This window comes from Melampsora larici-populina, assembly GCF_000204055.1.
Source record: "Melampsora larici-populina 98AG31 unplaced genomic scaffold MELLAscaffold_2, whole genome shotgun sequence".
NCBI classification, from domain to species: Eukaryota; Fungi; Basidiomycota; class Pucciniomycetes; order Pucciniales; family Melampsoraceae; genus Melampsora; species Melampsora laricis-populina.
In genome coordinates, this window is record NW_006768766.1 from 1,617,321 (window position 1) to 1,626,889 (window position 9,569).

The 9,569-nt window shown below is 41.9% G+C and overlaps 4 protein-coding genes across 4 annotated transcripts; 2 read left to right on the forward strand and 2 right to left on the reverse strand.

Annotated features, from left to right (window-relative positions):
* Nucleotides 1-492: 492 nt before the first annotated feature.
* Nucleotides 493-1,938, forward strand: MELLADRAFT_101786 (uncharacterized protein; the record flags this gene model as incomplete). Its single annotated transcript, XM_007404267.1, has 4 exons — nucleotides 493-810; nucleotides 880-1,281; nucleotides 1,487-1,820; nucleotides 1,892-1,938. 4 exons carry the CDS (start codon nucleotides 493-495, stop codon nucleotides 1,936-1,938), a joined length of 1,101 nt encoding a protein of 366 aa, XP_007404329.1.
* A 1,404-nt stretch (nucleotides 1,939-3,342) lies between these two features.
* MELLADRAFT_101787 (uncharacterized protein) lies at nucleotides 3,343-6,011 on the reverse strand (the record flags this gene model as incomplete). Its single annotated transcript, XM_007404682.1, has 5 exons — nucleotides 3,343-3,409; nucleotides 3,520-4,353; nucleotides 4,424-4,577; nucleotides 4,797-4,993; nucleotides 5,830-6,011. 5 exons carry the CDS (start codon nucleotides 6,009-6,011, stop codon nucleotides 3,343-3,345), a joined length of 1,434 nt encoding a protein of 477 aa, XP_007404744.1.
* Nucleotides 6,012-6,963: 952 nt separating this feature from the next.
* MELLADRAFT_89088 (family 48 glycosyltransferase) lies at nucleotides 6,964-7,745 on the forward strand (the record flags this gene model as incomplete). Its single annotated transcript, XM_007404268.1, has 4 exons — nucleotides 6,964-6,988; nucleotides 7,036-7,127; nucleotides 7,200-7,502; nucleotides 7,557-7,745. The coding sequence occupies 4 exons, from the start codon at nucleotides 6,964-6,966 to the stop codon at nucleotides 7,743-7,745; spliced, it is 609 nt and encodes a 202-aa protein (XP_007404330.1).
* A 377-nt stretch (nucleotides 7,746-8,122) lies between these two features.
* MELLADRAFT_89089 (uncharacterized protein) lies at nucleotides 8,123-8,355 on the reverse strand (the record flags this gene model as incomplete). The annotated part of the gene is made up of 2 exons (XM_007404681.1): nucleotides 8,123-8,167; nucleotides 8,227-8,355. The coding sequence occupies 2 exons, from the start codon at nucleotides 8,353-8,355 to the stop codon at nucleotides 8,123-8,125; spliced, it is 174 nt and encodes a 57-aa protein (XP_007404743.1).
* Nucleotides 8,356-9,569: the final 1,214 nt, after the last annotated feature.

Here is a 9,569-nt window from a genome sequence, read left to right on the forward strand (position 1 = left end):
CCCTCAAAAGCTAGCTTAACACAAGCCCCCCACTGCCTGCGTCCCCCGGAGCCTGCGCAGGGGGGCTTGCGGCTTATACGCAAATACCCGCGTGATTAGATTTGAAGTTGGCAGGGAATATCTCCGTTCTCCCTTTCCACCACCTTACACATTACAAATCTTTGAAGAAAAAAGACGAAATGAAAGATCAGCTTCCTACAAATCTTTTGCCCTACTCAGATACTTCTGAGCTGCTCCTGAACTTGAGATTCAAAAGGACTTCTTAATTTGTAAATTGAAATTTCAAACCTCACATCTGCTGCGACTACAGTAAATTTTACATATGAATGACTTAAAGGATAAATCTATTAAAGACTTTCTCTGTGCGAACCCATGCGGTGATTGGAGCAGGAGCTCCTCAGCCAATTATCGTTCTGCTCATCGTATTTGCTTTATTTCTTCATTGAATTCCCTCTTGTGAGATTCATCTATCGCCATAAAGAACCAAACACAATGGGCAGTTCTGATGAATCAGAGGACGATTTTGTCTTGGATCCTTTGCTTAATGTTCCGGAAATACCGAAGTCAGTAGATACAATCGATCCAATTGAAATGATCTGTCAATTTATGACAAAGCACCAGACCAACACAAAAAAATTCCTTATTGCATACCTGCGATCTACCAATGAAAGCATTGTCCGACGTAAAAAACAGTGGGGATCTGTGAAAAGAGGGTGGCAGACTACTGAGGAAGTTCTAGACGCAGTTGACGAGCTGGTTAATCAAAAGCCAGAATGCCGACAAAAGTGGAATGACTGGGTTCTTAAAAAGGTGTGAATCAAGCGCACCTTGCTATGAGCGGCTATATGAATCACTGATCAGATACATACTTGATTTCAGGCCAAAGTCATTGTAGCATCACAGTCTACGCCACCACAAAGTCTGTTTATCAACACGAACAAGATCGACACTGGTCTCTTTGATCACGATTCAGATATAAAACGAGAGACAGCAGTGGTTGCAGGCATGGGCTTCCTGCACAGCTTAATCACGCACAAGTTGGAACATGAATATAACTCTTCCAGAGCAAGCCGTAACCGATCCGGACGCCAAACCGTGATTTATGAAGGCTCAAACCCTGAATCGGACTCAGAATCGGATGTAGATAGTGATTTTGACACGTCTTGCAATAGTGGTGCTCATGAATCTCATGCCATTGCGAGTAGACAGCAAACAGTAGGAGATTATGTTTATCATAAATCAAAGGACAGAGTTGAAAATATCAAGAACCGATTCAAGACGGTGAGGGTCTTCATTTCAAAACACACCCTGTAATTAACATTTGACTGATGCTTCAAGTCGAGTCATTTGATCATAGATTGCGCTGACAGTGATTCAAATGATTGCTTATGGTTGTAATCGACGTTGTAACGCACTTCAAGTTGAAAATTCACTTGCGCTACTAGCGTGCGGGGTCTCTGAGCGAGTCAATCAATATCTACATCAGATAGGCCTTAGTGCATGTCAAAAATCAGCGCTTCGTGGAATTTTAACACTAGCAAAGGCAAAATCGGTCACGATCAAGAAAAAAATTAAAGCTGCTGGGGCTTTCGGGGTTTTTCTGTGTATTGATAATCTTGACATGATGGAACGTGTTCATAGTCGTAGAATTGATGCTACTAGCAAGACATATCATGGTACTTGGGGTTACGTTCACTTTGTGAACCCCGAGCTCCTGACCGGGCTTGATCCAAGCCTCTGTACTCTTCCTGTGCTTCAGAAAATTCTCAAGGATGACTGTGAACGACCAGTTGATTCGGGTGAATTACTTCGTAGTAAAGGTGAGCAAGAGTGTTGGGTAGCCACTTTGAAAAACCAAGTGGCTGTGGTGCTTCTGCGATATATGATCAAGCCCAAGAAGTACAAGGACATGAAAATCTTGAATCTTGCTGTTATTGACCAAATCAAGCCAGAAAAGCCCGATATCGATATGCTCAAGTTGATGGACTCTTCCGACAATGGCTCAGATGGAATAGCCTCATTATACGATGACCTAATTAAACAGACTGGCCTTTCACCCGAGGATTTCTCAGAACACCCTCAGATCATTGAAGGCGATTTGGGAACTTGTCTGAACTTCCATGGCTTGCAGAGACAACGGAAACCTTCGGCTTTTTCCGACGAGAGTCTTGCGCATCTGGTCATGATTCCAGGTGCTGGTCATACACTATGGAACATTTCTCAAGCGCTTTTATTACATCACTGGGGGAATCCAGATGATAAGACCGATTTGGGAGCTTGGAGGACAGCAGTTGAACTCGGTGCAAAGAAGGATAGACCTACAGCAAAAAAAGATTTCACATCAATGATACGATTGATTGAACAAATACACGAGGCTACAATCACTTACTGTATCTTGTATGTACCAGTCTGGTCAATACAATTTTGAAATATGTATTTGATTTCTGATCATTTTTGTTTGGCCCAACAAATCTATTAATTGTTAGTGAAATACTGGGACTTCCTACAGAGACCGTTGAAAATCCTATCGATCTCTCCGTTGAGGAATTTCAGAATGCGGTCGACAAGGTCTTTGTCACCTACTTTTCTGGCTGAGCCCTCCGCAAAGCACGCCAAGAACTGGATGGTAACCGAGAACGTCTTTTACTTAGGATTCGAGACTTCGCAACAATTGTGGAGGCCAATCGGGCTATGTCAGATGGTGACATTGGACGATTACTTCTGGTATGGAAGCAGTGGAGTGTCATGACTCAGGGGATCAAAGGCCTATGTCATTATTCACAATATCTCCCTCGCCTCATTCGGCTACTCACGATTGTACTCCCAAAACCGCTGGCCAAGGTTATCCTCCACTCCCTTCTGATCTCACCAACTGGACGACCAGGTCACTTTGTGGCCAAAGATTTTTATCTGGAGGTCAAAAATTGGTGGCTGAAGTTCTTCTACAACCACGCGGTATGTATCTGTTCATAATTGATGATGCGAGTTCCATTTTACACATGTTCAGCTCACTCGGGCATTGGCAAAAATTATTCAGGGCCCTGGAACAGACATTCAGCGTCTCAAAGAACAGTATTCCCTCACAGTTGGAGTGGTAAGTAAATTTTAAACTGAGAAATACATCGTCATCATACTAATTTATACTATATAAACAGCTTTCAGAATCGGTCGATAAAATGAAAGGTAGAGCTGGTGTCAATCTGACACGACAGTCACATAAAAATAAATCAACTGCATCATCAATGATGCGCTTTTTGAATATGGCGAAAAGCGAGCAAATCACTAAGCCCAAATTAAGCCCAAAGAAACAAAGCCCAATCACAGACATCCATCGCCTTGGTATCAAGAAGCTTCGAGAAGACTTTTCTCGTGGTCGCCTTGAACGCTTCCACTGGCCTCTTGTATCGAACTACAGTCGCGAAATGGAGAATGATGAAGATCAGGATGATGAAGTCCGTGATGGTTTTGGAGATCTTGATGAAGAGTTTGTGAAATGGGTAAGCGAAGGTTAAAACTCACTTTTGGTAAGCCAATTCCATTTCATCCAGTCGGTTTTCTGGTACTTTATCTTTCAACCACTTCAAGCAACGTTTGTTGTATTCTTTTTTGAGTGTTGCTGCCTTGTTATCTGCTAGAACCTGAGCTGATGTTCTCCTTGTTTTCTTCTGTCTTGATATACCAGGTGTAGGCACAATTACACGGTCTGGCTGGTTTGAAGTCTTATTTAATTCCTTTGATGACTGTTTTTCTTCTTCTGCTATCATTTCCAATGTGATCTGCTTCCTCCGATGTTTGTATTCCATCCCAATATCTCGAGTCTTCCAATCAGATATGTAGTTAAACACTGTATCTACACCTCCAACAAGTAAATCTCCTCCCATCAATTTTTTAACATCAGACGCACATGTAATATTATCAAGTGACTGTACTATTCCTTTGGCTTCATCAAGACCAAAGTAGTCTGTACTTTCGCAGTAATCGTCCTCCCCGAATATATCTTGGTAATGAAGATCAAAGATGTAAACCAACTCATCTGCAAGCTCCTCCAGAGCAGGGTCCAAGAGTGCTCCTCGCTTTTTTTTTACACTCTTACTACCACTTCCTTTGCCATCGTCTGCTGAAACCTTCGTGCCTTCTTTTTCTTTCGGATATGTGAAACCTTCAACATTAAACAAATCTTCCATCGCTTGCTTATAATTCCCTTTGCACAATCTTGGTAAATTATGGACAAGATAATCAGCGGCTTCCGAGTCGCAGTTTGAACATTTGCACGAGGGAAAACCTTCTTTCAACTCTCGCATCTGTTCAGTTAAGACACGAGGATCCTCCTTGCTGCCGGGAATCACACCAATACTGGGTTTCCGTATCATGATACACATGTAAGTTTCAGTCACTCTTATGACATGATAAACAACGTACTCACGTATTTCCCAAGGAGAGAGCAACTCGCAAACAGATATGTGTAAAAGCAAACGAGTCCATTAAAACATCATCTGACATTTCACGTTTATTGTTCACATCGTCAACACTATTGGCACCTTTCACCCAATTACTTTCAACAAAATGAAGAGCAAGACCTGGATGTTTCCCTTGGCCACATCTTCCAAACAGTTGCGCTAGTTCTGCAATTTCTGTACGTCCTATGACCACCACTTCCATCACTGATGGCCAATCCTGACCTAGTCCAAGAGCATTAGTACAAGATATGATTGGAAATTTGTCTTGGGTGTATGCTTCAATATCTCGGAGCTTCTGCTTCTGTCCAGTGCAAGAATGATATCTTCGGATTAAAGAACTATCGGGGTTGTCTTCCTCTCCGGCTGTTCCTCGGAATTTGTTAACGGCTTCTAAGATGGTGTATGCTCCATTTCTTGAACTAGAATAAATGAGGGTCTTGAGGAGTTGATCATCAGGGAGTACATCCTTTTTAGCATAGATTGTTGCAAGAGCTGAGGCAGGTGCAACCCCGTACTTTATCGGAATGCGAATGATTCTGATGTTTGACCGACTGAGTTCCCCTCTCAGAATCGTGAGATCGCTTTCCTGGATGCTTAAGTTGTTCAGGATGGCGGAAAAAGGTCGAGGTGCACAGGTTGCTGACATTAATAGCAGTGGAATCTTGTTCGTAGCTAGCAGACGAATGAAGAGATCACCGTACGATGGTTGAAATTGACCTCCATCTTGTTGGCGCATGAAGGCATTAGAATGCTTCGCTTGTCCTCCTTGTACCATCCCCCACCAGTAAATCATATGTGCTTCATCGATTACTTTGAGAACCAAGCGATCCTGAAACCACTCACTAAAATACATCTTTTCAAACAGTTTATTATTCAAAAAGATCTCCGGGCTCTTTGAGCGGAAAAGACAGATTTGTATATCAGGGACCCGATATCTTGTTACTTTTCACCCTTAAAGAGTAATTCTCACCACATAGATTACACTGTATGCCCCAGCAATAATGTCCAAGACTACTTCTTCCATGAATTTGTCCTTGGTCAAGTTTACAGAGTTAATTTGCCAATTCTTCTTCTCGGCAACCTACAAATACAACCAGAGGCAACATTCAATTTTGAACCGATTAAAAGACTCTGTCCACATACCTGATTATCACCCAAGGCGTCTAGCGGATTTATGACAATTTCTAAAGCTTTCGAATGTTTAGGAAATAGAGCTAGAACCATCTCCGCAATCCTTGTTTTTCCATAACCCGTTCCAGCCAACAAGAAGGTGTCGCGTCCTCTGACCAATGCAATGACGGCTTTGACTTGTAAAGGTTTCGCTTCGGTTTTATATTTCTTCATATGATTCTCCTTGATCAAATCAGATAACATATCATCTGTAAGAGCCAATATCTCCTCAGGAATCACAACTTTTAATCTTGTTTGCTTCGGCACTGAACTCGCAGGCGCGCGTGCAAGGTTCTCAATCGCTCTTCGATTCTTTTTAGGTGTTTCTTGATCCTTATCCGAACTTCGAAGGTTTCGTGTCGAGGAGATGACTGTAGACGCCATGACCAACAGATAATCAAAAAATCTATCAACTTCTTAATAGTGAAATCCGCGCTGGGCCTTTTGAGTTGAAGGTTTTTTTTTATTTGAGAGTTGTTCCTTGTGTCTATCTACCCAGTCTCTCTGTTGCTCCCATTCTCTCTTCAGTATCTCTGTTGTCGCTCTCTCTCTCTCTTGCTTGTCCAAAACGTATTGGACAAGACAACAAGATGTAACATTCGCCGCAGTGGTCTGAATGAGCATCCGAAACGTTACATAGTTTCCAATTCAGCTGGCCTCAAAATTTTATAACCAACTGATGTGATGGTTCTTAATCGACTATGTACAAGAAGCACGAAAATGTTTTGGCCAACTCAGAATTTTGGAGGGGTTGATCATAGAAGATGTACAGTGGAAGTAGTCAAAAATGGCCGAAAAAGTGAGATTTTGAAATCTAATCACGCGAAGAAGTGTGTATAAGTCGTAAGTCCCTCCTCCGTCGGTCTCGCGCGGAGGACGGACTTTGTTAAGTTAGCCTCAAAAGGGCCTACATATAGCTATTTTTACCGCGGCTTTGAAAGCTTCAAGTATTCTCAAAGCGAACACCTCATCAATTGCTTTTTGAAAGTAGTCACATAGCTTTTCATCCCTCAACAGCTCTTATAACCCAACACGATCGTGATTGTTTTCTGAAAGCTGCCATTTGTGAATTCTATTGAATCCATATGCATTCCAAAAGCACTTACAACTTAGCCATGTGATTGTTGTTAAGCGTGTCCACTTTCACATCTTACATATATGCTTTTGACACTCTTATGTCTGCTTTTTGATCGCTTTTAAACAGCAATTCTTATCAGCGCTTATTCGCTTCAAACGTCTCCACCCACCACCGTGATCCTTCTGATCATTACTTCAACCTTGCTTTTCCAAATCACCAATTCAACACAATATCAAATAATTCCTTTTTCATATTCATATGAGTCCAACTCCATCAAAGTCAAGTCTTGTATGTTACATACCACCAAGAAACTCATTCTCACTTTTTAAGACGAAGATGTGTTCATTGACTTGGCCAACAAATTTGGATTTCAGAGAGACTCGATGAGGAACGTTTGCGATCATCTGATGATTCAACTTGATGTGAGTTTCTTCTCTCTTGATTCTCGACGCTGATTAAATCTCTTCCTCATCTGATTTGTCTGATCAGTCAAGGGCTTTGTTCATGTCTCGCTCACAAGCCTTATTGTGACCTTACACGCCGATTACATTGGTGGTGAACATGCCAACTATTGTAAATGGTACTTTGCCGCTCAACTCGATCTCGATGATGCAATCGGCCAGACATCTCATGCTATCCTCGGGTTGACCAAACCGGCAAAAAAATTGAAATCAGCCTCTGCCGAGTCATTGGAATCTGCTCAAACGCGCTGGCAACAGGCTATGCCCAACATGTCCTCTTACGATCGCATGCGTCAGATAGCACTCTATCTTCTTGTTTGGGGTGAAGCTGCCCAAGTTCGGTTCATGCCTGAATGTCTCTGTTTCATCTTCAAATGTGCAGATGATTAGTATTGTTCTCCAGAATGTCAAAATCGGGTCGAACCTGTTCCGCAAGGTCTTTACTTACGGGCTGTGATCAGGCCGCTTGATCGATTTTTCAGGGATCAAGGATATGAATTGATTGATGGCATCTTCATGCGAAGAGAACAAGATCATATGGACATCATTGGATACAATGACATCAATTCACTGTTTTGAGACCCTGAAGGAATTGCCAAGATTGTACTCAATGATTGAGTATGTCATATTTCTTGACCTCCTCGCCTGATTGCTCTCAGCTAACTGCTCTTGATTCTTTCAGACTCGCCTGATTGACATCCCCTGCTCAGAGGTACATGGAATTTGATAAAATCGAGTGGCGTCAAGCGTTCTTCAAGACATATCTAAAAAAACGTTCATTTGGTCACATGATTGTCATTTTCAATTGAATCTGGGTACTTCATATATATCAGCGTATACTGGGAATTTACTGCCTACAAATGAGTTGACGTCTTTTTTGTTGGGAATTTTGATCTGGACACCTTGGTCAGATTTTTTTACGCGTTTGCCCAAACAAATCTACGCAAAATTTCTTGCTACCTCCAAGATGCAAGCAAGGTATAAGCCCAAGGTCTTGGTATCTCAGATTTGGAATGTGATCATCACCTCAATGTATTATGAGCATTTACTGAGCATCAACCATGTCCAATGTCTTCTTTATGTATGTTGTTGTCTCTTTACTTGAACACATATAAGGAAAATGTTCAAAGATGTTGTTAAAAAGAAGATGTCTTGAAGAGATAGAGATGGGAAAAAAGATAGATAACATGTTGAGATGTATATTGAAAAAGAAGTCAAAAGATGGACATGTAAAAAAAATATGGAAAAAAATTAAATGCTTCTACAAATCAAACAGTCTGCTTCATCTAAAGATGATCTAAAAACAACAGGTAAGACCTAAATAAAAATATGACCGAGTGGGAAAAGAAAGTCAATCATTAGGTCATGTTAACCAAGAAGCTTTCAAGAAAGAAAAACTTATGATCAAGGCAATTAAGCTACCAATGATGATTGTATACAAGACTCCATAGGTGGCCACAATCTTTCGTCTTTGAGCTCTTTGCTTACACAAAAAGATTGGAGGTCAAATCTGTTTACTTGGTCTCAACCAAACTATGACCATGGCGGAGGCCATGGCCTGCACCCGGTATGGCATGCCCTGCTCTAGCCCTTGATAGACAGAGCCTCCACTTTATGAATCATGATACATCTCATATACCCTAGGCCTCTTGATCAACTCTCTTGACCTCTCAAACAAGTACAAGAACAGCCCTCAGTTTGCAAATCACATCCAAGAATTGGCATCTACAACCCCCGGAATTGGCAAACCGTTAGGTCTTCGTACTGAATGTCTGACTCGCTGGAATTCGCTCTCTCATGTCTGTGCCCGAGCTGTCCGGTTGAAGAATGTGATCAACTTCAAGCTTGATAATGATCCACAATACATCAACATCCGCATCAACGAGTCAGAATGGATATTACTTGAGAATCTTGTTCGGTTCCTCCAGCCTTTTGAAAGGATCACATCCGAACTCTCAGCATTGAACTACCCTACATTCTGTCTGGCAGCTCTAGCATACGGAAAAATGATGAAACGTCTCGAGACGGTAAGGACATATCACCTTGTGAATCTAATGCAAGTTTTGTGCTGATATCACTAACTCACATGACAGGCTATGGAAGCTTCATCCACGATACCTGGCCTCCGAGCTGCTATGAACCCAATGTATGATAAGCTTTGTGATTACAGGAACCAAGCAATCACAAAGCACACATACCTCATCGCTGCTGTACTTGATCCCAGGAACAAACTCGAAGGGATCTGTCCCAACATCTTATCGCGCGAGACTCTAGAAGATCACATACACACGGCGTGTACTCATCTAGGAATCTCTGAAGCACTTGAAGATTTCGAAACTCAAGAATTACATCCAAGCTCCGATTCGGACTTGATTGACAAAACTGTTGAGTCTGACCCTCAGA